General features: G+C 39.4%; 1 protein-coding gene across 1 annotated transcript; it reads right to left on the bottom strand.

Moving 5' to 3' along the window:
* Positions 1 to 9,093: 9,093 nt before the first annotated feature.
* nrros (negative regulator of reactive oxygen species) lies at positions 9,094 to 18,261 on the bottom strand. The gene is made up of 3 exons (XM_041814409.1): positions 17,960 to 18,261; positions 14,934 to 15,048; positions 9,094 to 12,507 (listed from the first exon to the last, which is right to left on the bottom strand). The coding sequence occupies exons 2-3, from the start codon at positions 15,033 to 15,035 to the stop codon at positions 10,558 to 10,560; spliced, it is 2,052 nt and encodes a 683-aa protein (XP_041670343.1). The 5' UTR covers positions 15,036 to 15,048; positions 17,960 to 18,261; the 3' UTR covers positions 9,094 to 10,557.
* Between the last annotated feature and the right edge of the window lie 1,856 nt (positions 18,262 to 20,117).

Genomic DNA, 20,117 nt, shown 5'->3' with positions numbered 1-20,117 from the left:
GGAAAAACTCATGAAATTAGTCTAAATAGGAAATACAGCAAATGAACTGGACATGCTGACATTGTCGGAGTTAAAAATAATGATTTTAATGAAAAATATTCTTTAAACTTTGCCTTCATAGAAAAAAACATCTTATGCAGCAATTACATACGTGCAGACCTTAGGCATTCGAGCTGTCAGTTTTTCAGGGTAATCTGATGAGATTTCACCCCATGCTTCCTGGAGCATCTCCCACAAGATGGTTTTGCTTGATAGAGTCTTCCTTTGTACCGTATTGTTAAGCTGCTCTCACAACAGCTCATTATGATTCAGATCCAAAGACTGTGCTGGCCACTCCATTACAGTCAGAATTCTGGCTGACTGCTTATTCTTTAAATATTTCGTGGACATTTTGGATGTGTGTTTGAGGTCATTATCCCGTTGTAGGATGATATTGGCTCCAAGCAAGTGCTGTCCACAGGATATGGCACAGCACTGCAAAATCTTGTGATAGCTTTCCTTCCCCAAGGTCCCTTCCACTCTTTACAAATCTCCTATTCTACCACCTCCACGGCCCCCCAGACCATCACATGGCCTTCGTCTCGCTCGACTGATAGTTTTAAGCACTGTTATTTCATCTTCTCATTTGTTCTGTCTCACAAACACTCTTCTGTTTGATCCAAAGACCTCAAACTTGGACTCATCAGTGCACAACTCCTTCCGATCTTCCAGTGTCCCATCTTTTTGCTCCCTTATTAGTAAAATGATTTTTAGCTGTGCAAAAGAGTACTAGGATTAGCAGCCATACTAGGGGATTGATGCAGAGGACATGGGCGTGGCTTCAGCTCATTCACCAGACACGCCCACACCGTCCTAGAGCAGACTTTACTGCCTCATTTTTCATGATTTTGAAGCTTAATTATATAAACTTAGAGATGTTTTGTTTGACTGAAATTTGATTTAGGGGTTCATAACACAGAGACCTGTCACACAACAAACCATGAATACAGATTAATTTTCACTTGACAGGGTCTTTAAATAGTTTTGGTTACAGTTTGTATTATTACACCTGTGAGTATAGAGAGACAGTGGTTGATTTGGACTGGTTTAGCCAGCTAGTGCGTTAACTCTAGTCTTAACGAATGTTAATTATTCGGGAGACCACAGTCTTAAGGACAGTTCTAACCCTTTTTTAAGCATTATAATTCTCTGAACGCTGACACCAGAGTATTTGGCCAGACCACAAGACCACATGCCTGCTGTTTATAGTGACAGTTTCACAATCCTGTTTTCAAAGACACAAGACTACATAGAAGTCGTGTGATCAAATGTGACTTAATAACCCTCCAGTGTAAGATATAATCCTCTTCTGATGAGAGATAACATGCCGAAGATAAAACCTTCCTCCTACTCCACTTTAATATCTCTTCTATGTATTTCTACTTGTTCAAATCTGCCATTTACTCTTCATCTGATTAACTCAATGTACACTCATCTTTAATGAGGCCATAACCAATCTTTGCAGGGCCTACTATCATATTCATGTTGACAGCTAAGAAGATAGGGATGACCTTTAGGGCAAAATGAACTTTCATGTTTGGTTGCAAAATAGAAGACTCAACTCCTTTTCAAGTTGTTAACAGGAAAAAACAAAAGACCTACAGTTCTTTATCTGATGTGTCAGCTGAAGATGCTGGTTCACAAATAGTCTTTGTATTATCACTCTTTAGTGGAAACATTTTTTCACCCACCACCAAGAAAACCATTTCTCTGCTTTAGTTGTACCTACAGTGAGGCTTTGTTCATGTAAATGTACAACTTTCTTATTTATTCTAATTTCAACACAGATTTGCCTGTGAAATCAGTTCATTTTTCAAGGTTTGAAAGAAAAAACAAGACTTAGTTGTTTTTGACTTGTTGCAGCTCACACCCCTGCCCCCATAGACTCCCTAGTTTCCACTGTGGACTCTTTCCACTTGCTGGTGACCCTCATCACCCAGGACCCACTCATCACCCTCAAGTGTGAGCTGCGTCTCATCAAAAAAGTCCAGCAAAGGATGTACTTTTTGTGACAGCTGAAGAAATGAAACCTACCACAGATGATGACAGTTCACCTCTACATCACTGTTATGGAGTCCATCCATCCAGTCTGGTACTTTGCAGCCACAGCAAGGGACAGGAACAGGCTGCAGCGTACCATGCGCTCTGCAGAGATAGTGACTGGCTGGAGTCTACCATCTCTCGACAACCTGTGTGCCTCAAGGAAACTGAGACATGCAGGTAAAATTGCAGCCAACCTCTTTCATCCAGACATATTGAGGCCCTCCCCTGTCCAAAACCTCCCTCCACAAGAACAGTTCCTTCCTGTCTGCTGTCAGTCTAATGAACAATACACTGGCCCTCCCTCCTCCTCCCATAGACTCTCACTGAACCCCAGGACCAGCAGACAGAATAATGCACGTTTATGTTTACACAGGCTGTGCATTACATTAATGCACACTGGACTTTGTCATTTAATTACAACTGCCCTCTGTGTGTTATACTCCTTTAGAAAATTACACTATAATCTAACCACCAGTAAACCTGCACACCTGTACAGTTTCTCCTTTTTTTTGCACCTTTTGCATTTGTTTGTGATGTTTTTATATTTTATATTGTGACTATTTTTTTTATAATAATCTCTTTAAGTTTCCAGCCGTTTTTATTAGCCTCTTCTGTTTTCTGTTTTGCACCAAGGTGGATTCTTTGTACCGGTATTTGAAAAAGTACTTGGCATTGAAACTCGATTCTGACTCTCATTCTCATTCTGAAAGAGGATCAAAGAACTATACTGAAAGCCTTTCCTGGTGCGGAGAACATGTTTCTGTACTTCTCCAGAGTCCACTAGTCTTTGCATGAGTTTAATCCACCTACTGGCTTCACCAACCAGCCAAACTCATGTAACTCACAGGAGCTGTGCACGCCTACCTCATTTTGTCTTGACGCTCTGATTGGCTTGTGTTGAATGTGACGGACAGAACATTTGTTGAAGGCCACTGCCAAAACCCGTCAATCCCCATGGTGCAAACTGACTTAAACACGAATGAAAACACTAAAGCATCAGTCAAGCAATCCTGTTTTTTTTAAACTCCCATAGTGTTGATTTTAACACTTTTCTGAGTTTTTTATAATTCTCACCAGTACCAAGTTGAATTTAGTGTTTTGGAAGTGTTGATATTTCAACTCTCTTGTAGTGTTGATATTTAACACTCACAGTTGTTTTTTTTTACACATGAAAGAATACTTCAAACACATTACTGTGTTTATTCAAATTCGCTGCTGTCTGGCAAAAAAAAAACTCATATCTCCAAAATCACTGCTTTCCAGGGAACAAAAAATTGCACTGTATTTTTACAGACAAATAATGAAATATTGACTGGTCATAGTAAGCATCTTTGTGAGTTATTGGTTTAAAATTGGTGAAAAAGAAAAGTATTGATGTAAAGGTGACCATTATCCCTGTTTTACAATAAATGAATAATTCAAACTGGAGTTATGAGATTTTGGCCTTCCCAGGGTAAAAAGAAACCCCATTTGATTGAAATTAGCATTCCATCCTTTACTGAAAGCCATACCTTTCCACAGACAGAGACTTGCTAACCCAGTGGATGGCTTCACCCATGGTGCACAGCAAAAACAACAATAATCCACCAGAAAGACGAGGAAAGAATCCCAAAAGTGATCAGTGTAAAAAAAGACAAAATGTTAGCACATCCAAACACACCTAAACCCATATAAATATGTTGAAAACACTCTGCCCAAGGGCATGGTGGGAAAAACTCCAACTTCCAAGATTTATTATAGCTGTAGACAGAGCTTAGTTAAAAAAAAAAAAAAAAAAAAAAAAAAACTCATTTGGACTAACACTCAATGGATCAACAGTGACAACACAACGGCGTCAGGCCAGAAAAACTTGTATCTCCATTATTCACAATTTAATTTATTTTTTAAAATAAAACATTTCTATTGGTCACTCTTTACATCTGTCAGTGGGTCTGAACTGATTTTAAAGGAATGAAAGGTGTCAGAAAGATCCTGACTATGACCATTCAGTCTATAATTAATTGAAAAGTGATGCATTTTTTTCATTCCCTGAAAAGTGGCTATTTTGAGATAAGAGGTTTTGGCCCGATGGCAGCGATATACAACACTCATTGTGACTGTGAACCACATGATTCTATCATCATAAGTGCATTCTCATTATTTAATAGCCATACCTCGTACAACACCATGGATGAATAAAAGATACCAGACATGTTAACAAAAATGTGAATGCCACTATGGATTCCCCCTTAGTAAAAGCAAAGAATAATGGAATTTTCCTGTTCACAATAAGGTGAACTGGAAATAAACCTCTAAGAGGCAAAATAATCTTTTTTCTGACATTCTATTCTCACATATTGTGCTATGGTATGATTGTGAAATTCCCACACAAACTCCATGATCTTGTGATCGCTCACCTACCGGCTGTTTTGGTTGTGCTCCTCTGGGCATCGCCCAACAAACACATCCAAGGGGAGAGGGCATGAGCACCAAGTGGAGCAAACTGTGGCGTGCACACACCCCTGCTGCCTTGGAGTATGTGGAACTTAGAAAGAGGTTATAAAAGCCTGTGTAGGGAAAGGCACTGCATTGGCTGTCACTGCTTTTGCCAGCCAGTGTCCCTTTTGAGGCTCCGTAGCATTCCCATTTTGCCCTTTTTTTAAGGTTAATATACAGTATGTTTGAATTGTGTTGGATCCAGTTGAACAGTTTAGAGCTCAAAAGTGGCTTTGAAGAGAGCGGTGAAACTGCTTTGTCTTGTTACAAATCAGATTTAATCCTTAACAAATGGTCTTTTTATTTTGTTAAAATTCTTAAATTTAAGTTGTGTTCATTTCAGATTCTTGGATAATCAAAACATCTAACTTTTTCGAAGCATTAGTTGTTGACTTTTGCATAGATCATCATTTTCCTTTAAGTTTGCCTTAAAGCTGTTTGCTAACTTTCTGACCTTTTATGGCTGAGTAATCAAATTAAATTCCTCTTGGTCAACAACCTGGGATCAGGGACAAAGTGTCTTCCGCAAATTAAATTTTGTTTCTGTTCAGTTCTTTCCCAATTCTTGCACAATATGTTCAAGCTCATTTTGCCAGAAGCAGCACTTTATTGCTGCTGATCTGAGTCTTACATCTATTTAGAACATCAAAGTAAAGTCAGAGGAAATTTTTTTTAATTCAGTATCTCCCATTGATTATTTTTATGATTCCTCAACACAACTATTGACAGTTTTGCTTCCATGCAGGACTAAAGCTGCAAATTAAGATGAATCCACCCATGCAAGACTCTTAGTAATGGTGGTTTTGGGTGTTCAAACCAGAAACTTTCAAGTCACACGGCTGTCACCTCGACCTACAGTCACCTGCTAATCTCACTTCCCTGTTTAAAACCCATTTTTAAGCTTAAAAATCTGATCTTTAAAAAAAAAAAATTGTGTCTAAGGTTCTGACAAAGCTTCACTTGGTTTCTCTTTTTCTGTTCCAACCACCATGACCCTGAGCATCACCACAGTGGTATTCTGGTTACTTTCTGGTTAGGCCTCCGATTTGCACGTCTTCATTTTCCTCTACCAGCCTTCACACTTAAACAACAGCACACACAGAGCTAGTTAATTGAATTCATCTCAATGCTGTATGTCACTGATTCTTCCACTTGTTTCATAACATTTATCATCAGATCGCTGCAGATTTAGGTCAACCTAAAGGCTGATCTCTGCAGAGCTGCAAAGCATAAATAATCTGGGATTATTTTTTGTTCTACAATGACTTCTTATGCTGGATCTTCATGCCAAAGTTTTATCTGAGCTTCAGTCATGGGAAGGAAACCTCACACCTCCCTCTCTCAGATACAGAACTGGGCAGTTGCTGCACATCTGAGCAAAACAGGAAATTTCATGTTTCCTCTGCTGCTTATAGCAACAGTTGCATCACAACTTCTGCATATGTTCACACACCAAGTCCCACAACAACGAGGCCACATTTTTACATCAGGGTATGAGTGTGAGGGTCTGGTGTTTAACCACGGTTTAACAGTACAACAACGTGCAAACCCTGATGGTTTTTAAGGATTTCTGACAGTACCTGACATGCCAGATAGACAGTGTCACAAATACAGTGCATGGATGTACTTCACATTCATCTGGAAAACCAATGAAGACACCTGTGTCTGAAAAGTCCAGTCGCTGGTTAATCAGTATTCCTGGCGACCATTGCACCATGAAGACAAAAGAAGCAACTCAGAGAAAAGGTTATTAAAAAGTGTAAGTCAGGGGATAGATTAAAAAAAATTCCAAGGCACTGAACATATCTGCCTTGATCAGTCTATCCTCACAATCTGAGTGACCATGCAAAAAGGAGTCTAGTCAGAGAGACCACCTAGACACATATGACTACTCTGACAGAATACAAGCTATAGCAGCTGAGATGGGAGACTCTACAACTGTTGTCTGGGTTCCTCACCAGTCAAAGTTTTATAGAAAGGTGGCAAAGAGAAAGCCACTGTTGCAGTAACTCATTTTACATCTAGATTAGCGATGTAGGCATGTGGGAAACTCCATGGTCCATTGGAAGGCAGTTCTTTGGACTGATGAGACCAAATAGTGCTTTCTGGCAATTGGACAAGATGCTATGTTTGACAAATACCAAATACTGCACATCAACACAAACACACTGTTCCCACTGTGAAGCACAGTGGCAGCATCATGCTGTGAGGATGCTTCTTGGCAGCCGGCCCTGGAAGAGACTTGTAAAGTTAGGGAAAAATACAGGAAAATCCTAGAGGACAATTTTATTCGGTCTGCAAGAAACCACTGCTTGTGAGAAAATGTATTTTCCAGCAAGACAATGACTTGAAGCATACAACGAAAGCTACACAGAAAAGACAACGATGTGAATGTCCTGGAGGGGCTGAGTCAAAGCCCAGCAAATGTTCAGTTTGCATTGTATGTAAAAATGTGTTTTCACTTTGACATAGAAGATTTTTGAAAATGTATTTTTTGTCAAAAAAGCCAAATTATATTGACCATGATTGATTTATAAAATCAATGAATTTGCCCGAAGACAGACATGGCATCTGGCAAGGATAAACAGGACAGTGGATACAGCTGAAACTGGGGAGACAGTGTGGCGAATGAGATGCCAAAAAGGAGCCACTGGCCACATTTCAACATAAACTGTCCTTTTTCAGAACAACAGCCTCAGTACATGGGACACACAGACATTAACACTAGGCCATGAATGCCCCAACTTTATGCTTGACCCCAGTTATTCATTCAATACTTGACTTTGTTGTTTATTTCCAACTAAGGATGTTCTAAGTAGATTTGAAAAGGCATTTATTTGACTAGTCTAATGTTAAGAAAACACTCAAACAGTCAAAATTGAACACAGTTTATTTAACAAAGGATCACAGTGTCTGCGGTGTGAAAATTGCCAACCGGAGTATTGCTAACATCAGCAGTGTTAGCGTTACCAACCTTCAGTCGTCTTGGCAGGTCAAAGTCTACATGACTGAGATGTCTTAACATGCCCTTCCCCCCGCGTGGCAGTTTAAGCTGACACAGCCTAAATACAACTTTGTCACAATTTTCTTGATCAAAACAAGTAAGTGGTGCTATTCATACACTGTAGGCTGCTACTGATGCTATCTCCTAGCTGTGCTGGTTTACATTTGGGGAGTAGATAACCATGCCAGAAGACATTAACTGGAGCTCAAGTAGCCCCTAGTATTCAGTTAGGCTCAATCCCCATTCATCCCTTGCTCCTACTAGAGCCCTACCTACAAACTCCACATATTCCACGTCTGCAGAGTTCCGTGTGCGCTTCGGTTTTGCTCTGACTGCTGACACTGCCCTTACCCACCGGGTGGGTTCCTGAAGTATTGCACAGCAGAGCGCTGCCATGAGCAGTTGGAAACAAGAGATCACAAGATCACGGGAAAACAAGATCACATGGGAGCAGTATGCAAATAACAGATTATTTAGCCTTTTTTCTGTTTATTTGAATATAATTCCATGATTATTTTTGCTTCTGCCATGGATGAGTACACTTTAAGGTTAAAAGGCTCATCTTGGCTACAAATGATGTGTGGTTTCATATAAATTCTGATGTTTTCCAACTCCAAAGTTAACTTTTCTTTGTCATGGCACTGTAGTAGCCCTATGACCAGTATTCTGTAGCCTGTGCCAAAGGATGGGACATAATGTTGGTAAGTGATGATTTACTATCTAAAATCTGTGCATTGTGTTTTATTCTGAAGTGCATAGGATACTGGATGTGTGCAGTGGAACTGCATAGATTGACTAGAAAGCTAACGATTTGCCGAGTAGTGCATGTAACAAGCAGATCACGGCTCAGGCGGAGTATGTGGAAATTGGAGGTGAGGATGCCTTGCAAATCAACGGAAATCTTGATTTGATATTTATGACATCAGTTTTTATTCTTTAATGTCATTTTAATGCATCATGGTCTTTTTTATTTCAAACAAGTTTTTAAAAAAATTCTCAGTACTGTCGAAGCCTCTGTTTATGGTGTGTTGTCAATGACCATTGATGGTCTGAAGGAACATGAAGCGTTGTCCAGTTTCATCAGGGAACATTTCACGACTAGCCCTCATTACCTGGTGGGCCTGTCTGGTACTGTTTTTAACTGGTTTTATTCCTATCTCACAGATCGCCGGTTTTTCGTAAGTTTGGATACATGTTCCTCAAGAACCCATGAAATTAAGTGTGGGGTGCCCCAAGGTTCAATTTTAGGTCCAATACTTTTTAATCTCTATATGCTTCCCCTTGGGGACATCATCAGGAGACACGGCATCAATTTTCACAGCTACGCTGATGATACACAGCTTTACATTGCCGTGTCTCCTGATGATACAGGGCCTATTGATACCCTTTTAAATTGTATTTTAGATATAAAGTCATGGATGGCATGGAAGGCAAGAGAGAGAAACTTTTACCAAAACTAAAAGATTTTAAACCCTCACAATGTGTTAAAAATCTGGGCATCTTTTTCGACTCTGAACTTGATTTTATTCCACATATTAGAAATATAATGAAGATAGGATTTTATCACCTTAAGAACATAACCAGAGTACGCCCGTTTCTCTCTCTTGCCAGCACAGAGGTGCTAATGCATACTTTTATCTCTAGTCGTATAGACTATTGCAATGCCCTGCTTTCTGGTCTCCAAAAAAAGAGTATTTCACATCTTCAGTTACTTCAGAACTCAGCTGCACGTGTGCTGACGAGGACCAGAAAGCGGGCACACATTACACCAGTTTTAAAATCATTGCATTGGCTCCCTGTGTGTTTCAGGATTGATTTTAAGGTTCTTTTATTAGTTTTTAAGTGTCTTAATGGCCTTGGGCCTTCTTATCTGTCTGACCTGCTTTTACCCTATCGGCCCTCGTGCACCCTGAGGTCCTCCGGTGCTGGTCTTTTAACTGTTCCCAACGTTAGAACGAAAACTCACGGTGAAGCTTCATTCTATTATTATGGCCCACGTCTGTGGAACAGCCTGCCGGAGAACCTCAGGGCTGCCGAGACTGTTGATGTTTTTAAGGGCAGGCTCAAGACCCACCTTTTTAATCTGGCTTTTAACTGATTCCCTTTCACTCTCTTATGCTGCTTCTATTGTTTTATTGTTTTTTTAGTTGCTTGTTAAATAATAATTTTTATGTTGTTATATTGTTTTTTTATTCCTTTTAGTATTGATCATATTTTACTCTGTTGTCTTTCTGTTTTTAGCTCCAGTGTTTTCCTCATGGGGGCCCTCCACACCAGGAGCTGTGTCTAGCCTGCCTGCGGGGGTGCCGTCCTGGGGGTTGTCCGGGCCTGGATGGTTAGGGGACCTGCTCCAGGGCCTTATGGCCATGGTGTGGGCTCCTGTCTGTCTGGGTCGGGATGGTCTCTGTGGTGGCACCCTCTGTAGTCGTGGGCTGGGGCATCTCCCGGTGTGGATGGCTCCTAAAGAATGAATGGTGTTTCCTCATCCGGTCCCTCAGTGCTCAGCCATATTTCAGCCATATTTTATTTTATCTTTGGGTTGGGGTGGGCTGGGGTGTGGTGGGGTGTATGCCTGGGGTATGCATGTGTGGAGTATGCTGTATTTGTGTGTGTGTTCGTGTGCGAGTGCTTGCGAGGGGGTGGGGGATTGGGGTGTATATCTTTTAATGTAAAGCACCTTGTGTTGCATTTCTTTTATGTATGAAAGGTGCTATATAAATAAAGTTTGATTTGATGATTTGATGATTACTTTATTTTAAGGGGCATGAAGCACTCAAAATCAAAGAACAGGGTTAGAAATAGAAATGGGACTGAGTCATGGCATTTGAGCAGGATTTTGGACATGAATTAAAATTAAAACATTAATGATTACTCCCACCAACAAGTAATTCTGCTGCTGACTAGCGAGGGTGCCACCTTCATTTCCCTAGCTGGATAATTGTGCACATCCCTATTTTCAGCAAACACTCAAAACTGAACAAACACCTTTATAAAGTTTAGTAAGATGTAGGCCTCAGACACTTCTTTTTGATTGACTTTTGGAGGATTTCAGGCCTGAAGGTCAGGAGGAAAACAACCGAAACAGCCATGAAAAACATACATAAAGGAACAATCAACAGAATTAACCACAGCAGCGATTCCCCCCCTTCCTCTGAACACAGATTCCAGTTGAAGCGTTCAACTTTGTGTGTGGTACGGAAGAGATCCTCACATTCAATGTCTGATTGTGCGACCATGTGGACAGTCTCAAACGTCCTGAACCATTCGGTTTGGCAGCAGTTAAACGGATTTCCTGTGAGGAAGATTGTGTGCAGTTTGGGAGCTAATGTGTAAGCATGAGCTGAAGGGATGGTGGACAGCTTGTTGTCCCTTATGTCGAGAGTTTTCAGGTCCAGGGTTGTGAGAGAGGGTGGAAGATTGAGGAGAGAGTTTCTTGATATATTTAAGAACTTCAAACTCTGAAAACGTGAGTAGTCAAAGTTTTGTATTTGAGTGTTTCCTAATCCTAAATGTTGTAACGTTCTGCTCAGACTTTGTAATGATTTGTGGATAAGGAGTCCTGGGTTGTCTGACAGATCCAAATGTGTTAAAGACAAACCATCAAAGGAAGATGCTGGAATTCTTTCCAGGTTGCATCCCTTTAAGTAAAGCTGACGAAGGGATTTAACATCTGCCCAGTCAACACAGGTTGAGATAAAGTCTGTGCTGATCTCAGCTTCATCATGAAGGCAAATGTCTATGCTGTTATAGCTGAGATCTGCAGACCTGAGGCTGCTCAGAGAAGAGAATAATCCAGATGGTAGCATTGTGAGATTATTCAAGCTCAGGTTCAAGTATGTCAGATTACTGAGAGTGCCCAGCGTACCTTCATCTGCGATAATCTCATTGAGCCTGTTGTTGCTAATGTCCAACTCATACAAGCTTGCAGGGAACTGCTCTGACGTGAGGTTCAAGGCTCCCAAACAGTTTGTGCACATTCGTAGCCTAGACAGAGCGGGCATCTTCTGGATGAATCCACGAGGGAAGTACTCCACCTGGTTCCATGTTAGGTCTAAAATCTGCACTGAGGAAATGTCACCATGAAGGCTGTCATCCCACAGCTTAGCCGTCACGTTGTTTTGAGTGTATTTCTTCAGATTGTAAAACTCAACGGTTGAAGAGTTTTGGAGCGTGTCATTTTCCGCCAGTTGTTCGTAAAACCTGATTGTGTTGTGGGACAGGTAGAGGTTCAGCAAACGGCTCTGGTTTGGCAAGAAAGGAAAGAAGAGCAGTTTGTTGTACGACAGGTCAACCGTCTCCAGCTGGAATGTGTCGTTCATGTCCTGTCTGGAGATGAACCACTCGATGAAGTTATGGCTTACGTTCAGGACGACCAGCTGGGTCATGTGGAAGTCCGTCAGACAGGGCAGGTAGTTATAGGCCAGGTTTAGTCTCTGGAGTTTAGGATTGCTGTCGAAGGCTCCGTCGATCTCGAACATGATGTTTCTCTGCAGGTCGAGCTCTTTGAGCTGATGAAGATCTCTGAACGACGTCTCGTCCAGTCTCTGCAGGAGGTTTCCAGAGAGATTCAAATACTCCAGAGATGTCAGGTTCTCCAGGAGAGTGGCGACCATTTCGTCATCGAGTCTGTTCACAGAAAGGTCCAGAACTCTGAGTCTGGGTACAGTCTTTAATGCTTCACTGCTTTCTTGGTACCCAGTATAAAGGTTGTTATTAGCTAAGTTGAGGTTTTCTAACAGTTTCGTGTTTTTAAAAGTGTTTGACTGTAATTTCTCTAAACTGTTGCAGGCTAAACTCAGAGTGTTTAATGACGGGTAAAGAAGCAGAGAGTCATCTTGTAGTGTTTGGATCTGATTGAAGTTCAGCTGGAGCTCCTCTATGTGGTCTGAGAGTCCTACGGGAACAGAGTTGAGTTTTCTGCTGTTGCACAGAGCTGTTCTTTGGATCTGCAGGGAAATCAAAAGCACATAGATCTAGGTTTAATTGTAATATTTCAGTCAAGAACACTGTTTTTATAGATTTAAGCAGTTCTTGAAAAATGGATATGCAATGGAGGCTCTTTTCAAAAGATGCTTCCTGGAGGGGCCAAGCATCATGATTTTACAGGGTCAATCATGGTAAATATATTTTGGCTTTTTTTTACAAAAATATTACACAAAAACTCTTTAGTTACAAAGTGAAAACTGATTACTAAAGTGATGTCAATTAGAAACAAATCTTTATGTTAAGTAAGTGAAGGGTGAACAGTGCTAACGTCACACATCCCCAACCCCCTGCCCCCATGATTTAATGGTTTCAAAAAGTCATAAAAAAGCCCCCCACCGGAGCAAATGGTTGTTGAGTAATTTCAAGATGAGCCAGGTATATAACTGTAAGACACATTTATGAGTTTTTTGAGAAACAGAAAATAATTTTGGCAGTAATGGATCACTTCCCTGTTTTCTATCCTCATGAGGCAAAGTGGGAAATATCATAACACACAAAATATCACCACAAGTTTCCTGCAGGGTCTTCACACAGACATTCTGACGTAAACTCATACTTAAAGCATCAGGATCTTAAATCAAATCTCAGTTTCTCCTCCATATTTCCTCTGAAACTTTTACATACTGTCCAAATTCTATGCCGTCATGGCATGGTGTGAGTCAGTTTACCCAGAACTATAATCCCCCTGATCAGCTCATCAAAGGTTACGTAAGTACAGATTATATTAGACTAAAAAGCCAATAGTGTAGTGTTGCCTTCAGAAGTGGGTATACTCTTAATTTATTACTTTTTTAAAAATATGATACGTCCAGCAAAGGGCAAATGACATCTCTTATAGACCCTTCTTGCATATTTGGTACACCTAAAAATCAGCCTTTTGTATTTGTGCACTCATCATGTGCACTTGTCAGTTAATTAGCGTTATTATGAAATTATGATGTGGGAAGAAAGCTAATAGAAAGAAGTGCCAACATCTCCATTTGTGTTGCTCGATATATATCGCAGACAATCAGAGGCAGAGTAAGGCTGGTCATGCCTTCCCCATGCTAGGAAAAGACTCAGCATATGACTAAATGATATGCATTGGATGTTTTAAAACTGGGAATACTCTAATGAGACTACAAAAATAAGCTGATCTACTCCTATACTGCTATATCATCATAAATCCTCATAATTACTATCCACAGCCAAGGCTGCCCATAAAGGGGGATAAATCATAGCCCATTATAAAGTTAATCTGTGATAACCATAATTTATATCTAACCTGAATAATAACCACTCTTATCAAAGCAACAAAAAAATGAGTTATATTTATTTATGCTGTAGTACAATATAACCTTTTTTCAAAATGTAAACCCCTTTGCTTCAAACAGAGTTACCTTTATTGTTAATGTTAACAATTTGGATGAGCACACTGACGAAACTACAAACACAAGGATGCCAGAAAATAAATCAGAATTAACTCAGACATTAAAGGGAAACTTATTAAATAATTGCAAAAATTGGCAAAGATTAAAAGGCAAAAGGGATAAAATTGGCAGATATGGGTTACCAAATTGCAAAAAAAAGAAGGGAAAATAGAGAAAAGCGGTTAAAAGGTGGCAAAAATTGGTTGAAGGTGGCAAAATATGAGCAAAAAGACACAAACACCTGGCATATAACAGTATGATATGATAAAAGCTCTTCTTCCCAGATTGAGAGCAGAGAACATGGCCATAGTGGGATTAAAGTCCACAAAGCAAAATTTAGCTTTTAATTTGGCGGTATTACTAGAATTAGTTGGTAAATTTTTAGACATTGGGGCTTGAATTTTATGACCCTCAATGACCCCCAACTTGACCAGCCTCATTGGCAGATTATTATTATTATTATTGTTAATATTATTATTATTATTATCATTATTCATGTTATTATTATTAGCCATTCAGGCCTTATTTTTGCTTATTATATCTTAGTGTAATTTATATGATGACTGTGTAATCAGATATCTTGAAAAGAATTTGGACAAACACCCTTGCTCACATTTGAGTTTTTGCAGTGCATTTTTCTTGGTATGATGCAGATGAAATTTGACCCATACAGCCTCAATTCATACAATTTGTAACACATTTAATCAAGCATAAAACTTGAAGTTTACTATGAGTCCCTTTAGGAAAAGTCAACATGTTTTTGGCTAAAACAAAGATATTCAGGGTGTTTTTTTCTGCTTTCTAATATCAAAATGAGTCAAATTTGACCTGAACGGTGCGTCAGGGATAATTGAGATCAATAGTCTATTCTTTACCAAACCATCTTCTGTGTTAAAAGCTTTAAAACTGTGCTCCCCCTCTCCACATTAGCAGATGTGCTCTATGTGTTATATGAAGCTGACAGAGAATAGTCTCACCTGCTGACATGGTCCATGTTGTGGATGACCTGAAACCAGCGTCAGGAGTCTCCAGAGTGGAAGCAGGCCAAGCAGGAGGGGAGTGAGCCTGTGGACGAGCATCTTAACATCCTCACTGTTTACAGACAGACACAGAGAGACAAACAGACTGAGAAAAACACTTGACACTGCTTATTACTGATTAATCAATGTAACCATCAGCTCTGCGTATGGTAAATAAAAGTTAGCACAGGAGCAGAGAGGCTGATTGATATTAAAATGTTACAGATCCAAGGAAGATATATTCAAATACCAAAATACTGATGTCCAACACTTGTCAATTTAACAACAATGATGAAAAAAAAAGACTATTTCTTCTCAAGCAAAAGTACAGTTACTCTGCTTGAAATTTACTTAGGTAAAAGTAAAAGTACTAGTCTATAAATGTACTCAGGAAAAAGGAGAAAATATTCAATTTAAAGTTTAAGTACTTAAAGTTTAGTTTTAAGTACTGAGTAGCTACTAGGGCTGAACGATTTGGGAAAAAAAACCTAACTGTAATTTTTTTTGCAATACTGTATTTGTGATTTTTTAGTTCATCATCTTATATATTTTTCAACAAACAGAAATAATACATCATTCTACATTGTAACCCACACAATATTAGATAGATTAAACTTAAACTGTCCTTTCCTTTAGGCCGAGGCTATTACGGATGACCTAACGTGATGCATGAATCAGTATGAATTACAAATCTTTACTGAGCTTTTTTGATCACAGTAGTACATTTACTGGTATGTTTGAATTAAAGCCTAGTAGCTATCATCACAATAACTTGGGCTGAAACTTTTGCAAAAATATCAGATTGTGATTGTTTTGACCCATATTGCAGATACAGTGTGGATTTTTGTATTAAAGGGAATGGTCATGTTTAGGTCACTCTCATTTTAGATAAGAAAAAAAATTATATTCATTTCAAGTCAAAAAAATATTGCAGCATCTGCAATTTGAAAAAAACAGTTCTGCAAGAAAATTGCCGCAGGTCATATTGTGATTTTATCTAAATTTAGATTAATTTCTCAGCCTTAGTAGCTGAGGAGTTAAACAGTAATATATCAACTTTCCTTATTGGCAATTACAATGTGAGAATATAGATGTACAACCAAGTTTTTCAGGTAAAGTCACACCTCTATAATAAAGTAAACTACAACGGCTGTTTTGTGATGTGGAATCATTTTCTCATCATGTGCTACTGTGTAGTCAACAGAGGGGGAAAAAGCACACTCAAGTAAAAGTACAGTTACTCTGGTTAAAACTTACTTAAGTAGAGGTAAAATGACTAATTTCTAAATGTTCTCAAAAAAAGTATTAGTACCCCGAGAAGTACTCAATTACAGTAACTTAAGCAAATGTAATAAGTTACTTTGTACCCCTAATGTGAAGCCAAAACCTCTTTGGTGACTCTGTGATGCTATTATGTAAATATGGACCAACATTTCTAAGGAATATTTCCAATATCTTGTTGCAACTATGCAATGAAGACTTAAGGCAGTTCTGACGGCATAAGGGGGTCCAACCTGATACTAGCAAGGTGTACCTAATAAAGTGGCCGGTGAGAGTAGAAATTATTAATCTAATAAGATAAACACAGAACTAAATCGATTTCAAGCTGCTTTTTTAATGCAGTGGATGCGCTAGTTACTTGTTATCTTTATATATTTTACTTAAAATATTAATTTTTTACAAGTGCATTTAGTGATGCAGAATTTTTTATAATGAACAGTTGTAGGCAGTTATATCTGCGAATTTCTTTCAAATAAAAAAATATAGGACAATAATCAAAGATTATGAGAGAGATATTTCTATTTTCATGGCAGATTTAATCATGTTTTCATTAAATTTTTAATCTATTAATATCTGAAACTGATTCGGAGGATTGTGTGATTGTGTGAAGTGGAGGGCTGCATTTGGCTGTGGGCTGCCAGTTCCCCATCCATGCATTATGGAAAAGATTTTCCACTCATGGCAGGACTTTTATGAGATGTAAAGATATTTATGTTGACTTTGATTTAAAAAAAATCTCTCTAAAAAGAAAAAAGGGACCTCATATTTTTGTGTCTTCATTCATGAAAAAGTAGCAATGTGCAATTAGATTAAAAATGAGGATGCAACCCATCATTGTGCACTGTAATATCTATTCAAATCATAAACAGTATAATTGTAATGAAATTGAAACATGACACCAGTGAGAACACACATCCCTAAATGTTGTATTTTTAGGTGATAACTTATGTATTGGAATCTGAACCACAGCATTACTGAAACATGCAGCTCCCTTGTTCCTTTTTTGCTCGAACACATTTTTTTTTCGCATTGCAATCTTGAAGACAAAGGGGAAATGTTTTCCTTTTCTTTTTCTTGACTTTGAATGAATATTTGTCTCTAACTGTCTCTTATACAGGACATGTCACCTTTTTATGCACATTTTAAAGCTATAGTGGTACAAAGTTAACCATCAAAGTGAGAAGTTTCATTGTCACTAGATGGGAAATGGACATGACATCTGATGACAAGAAGATTAATTATATATGCAAATGGAATAAAAATCACCATTTCCAATGATCCGTCTAGTATCAAATGGCATTCAGCATGTTTACAAATACATTTTAAATGAAATAAATCAATAAAAAGAACTTTAAAAGATGTAATTATTGAAAGGAAATCATTCATATTGAAAATCTGTTTTTCTAACATTAATTCTGATTTATAAATGGGATTATTTCAGTGGAATATAACACTGATACTAAGTCCACTAGCTTTGCATGTTAGAAAATGTCATGCCTGAACTTAAACATGTTAAAGCTGTCTTATTTCCACAGTCATTGATACAGGATTTATAGATCACAGCCCATGCACATCATCCGTCACTAAAGATAATATATATTAAACATTCTTATCTTAAACAAATCATCTAGTTTGCTCCTTCCCTTAGTCTCCATATGAGTGCAGTCTGCAGCAGTAGTATGGTGCATGGTGCATTTACTTACTCTGGCGGTTAGGTGTGGATTTCCAAAGCCACTGACGGTTGATCCTCTGACCATATCGCTGGTTGATTCTGCGCTGCAGAGCAACTCTCTAGCTCTGTGATGTTTGACTGCTCTAAACTCTTACTATTCACGGAAGCAGCAGCTGAAGCAGCACCGGAAACTTAGTCACATGGACACTGCAATCAGAAAGAGGTTCTCAGGCCGAGGCCACAGGAAGAAGCTAGCAGCACATGACAGAAGCAGAGTGCTGTGAACACAGATCGCACAACTGACACCACAAAAACCCAGCCTTCTCACACACCCATCACACCCCTCTCACCCTCGAGCTGCTCTGATCAGAGGACCTGCTGCAGAGGAAACCACTTGACACACACCCTTCCTGCTCGTACTTGCATAAACACACAGAAAACACGGAGACTGGAGGGTGTTAATGCATGAAGGGTCAATGTTATTCTGGGACAGATGTTATCTCATATAATCTAGAGAAACAAGAATGCAGGAGCACAACTAAAGCAGATCAATGCAACACTTTCTAAGAGATTAACGGAGAAGGCTTTTAGTTTTATACTCAGTCATTAGAAGGATACAACACGGCTGATTTAAGTACCTGAAGTCCCTTAGCAGTCTCCTGGGTATAAGAATCAGGAATAGGAATCAGGAAGTGATGATGCCTTCCTGTTTTCACTCAGATCATCTTCACCTCTCATGGCTGACTTTATTTGCAACATCTCTTTAATCTAAGACTCTAGAGCTAGGGTTACATTAAAGAGGATACACTATACGGATAACAGTATTTGGCCACACCAGTTAACTATTGAATTCAAGCACCTAGCCATGCAGTCTCCATTTGCAAACATTTGTGGTGCAAAATAGGTCTTCTGAAGAGCTCAGTGACTTCAAGCATGGTACAGTGATGGATGCCACCTTTGCAATAGGACGGTTAGGGAAATTTCATCCCTGAACACCAACTGTCAGTATTATCGGAAAGTGGAAGCATTTAGGAACAACAGCAACTCAACAACTGCTTAAGTTGCATTGTGCATAGGTCGCCAACGCTCCGCTAATTCCATAGCCGAAGGGTTCTGAACTGGCATTAATGTAAGCGTAGAAACTGTGCAGTGAGAGCGTCATGGAATGGGTTTCATGCAAGCCTCACATCACCAAGTCCAATGCCAAGTATCAGATGGAGTGGTGTAAAGCACACTAACACCTGACTGTGGAGCAGTGGAAGTGTGTTCTGTGGAGTGACGATTCATGCTTCTCTGTTTGGTAATCAGATGGTTAAGTCTGGATTTGGAGGATGTTAGAATAACATTGCCTGACCACATTGTGCCAACTGTAAAGTTTAATGGAGGAGGGGCAATGGTATAGGGCTGTTTTTCAGGATTTGGGCTAGGCCCCTTATCTCTGGTAAGGGGCAATCTTCACGCTTCAGCACTTTGTGGCTTTGTGGCAACAGTTTGGGGAAGGGCCCTTTTCTGGTCTAACGTGACTGTGCCCCAGTGCACAAAGCAAGGACTACAAAGACATGGTTTGATGAATTTGGTGAGGAAGAACTTGACTAGCCCCCACAAAGCCGTGACCTCAACCCCATCATACACCTTTGGGATGAACTGGAACAGAGATTGCGAGCCAGGCCTTGTCCGTCACCAGTGCCCGACTTCAGAATGAATGGGCAAAAATTGCAACAAAAACACTCCAAAATCTTTTGGAAATCCTTCCAAGCAGGGTGGAGGATTTTATAGCTGCAAAAGGGGGCCAACTCCTTAATAAAATACATGTATTTGAATACAATGTTGTGACAGTTGCTGTTGGTGTAATGGTCAGGCAGCCAAATACTATTTTCCCATACAGTGTACAACCAACATGGCTATATCATTGTTCAGAGAACGCCTCTTTTGTTGTTATTTATTTTATATTGTTGAAATCAGCACAATACCAAAGACACAGCAGGCTGTCTATTATATTTTTGATCAGTTAAGAGCATAACCACCCCATTCCATCCCAATCAACAAGCCTACAGAGAAATCTTATTTAGATTGAAGATCCTTAGATGGATGTGTTACTCAGTGGATGCTAAACAAACTTGTCCACAAATTCCCCGTGGTAATCTGTGTAGTGCACGCTGTGTAAACGGAAAGTTTACAAAGTGATACCA

The sequence above is a fragment of the Cheilinus undulatus genome, linkage group 19, assembly GCF_018320785.1.
Source record: "Cheilinus undulatus linkage group 19, ASM1832078v1, whole genome shotgun sequence".
NCBI classification, from domain to species: Eukaryota; Metazoa; Chordata; class Actinopteri; order Labriformes; family Labridae; genus Cheilinus; species Cheilinus undulatus.
The sequence above is the reverse complement of the archived record's forward strand: the minus strand, read 5'-3'. Positions and strand labels throughout refer to the sequence as shown.

What these genes read in the sequence shown, in the direction of transcription:
- nrros (XM_041814409.1), bottom strand. Translation starts at nt 15,035, where the DNA reads ATGCTCGTCCACAGGCTCACTCCCCTCCTGCTTGGCCTGCTTCCACTC. An exon ending in AACATGGACCATGTCAGCAG is followed by an intron (nt 12,508 to 14,933) that starts GTGAGACTATTC and finishes ATTTCCCTGCAG; the next exon opens with ATCCAAAGAACAGCTCTGTG.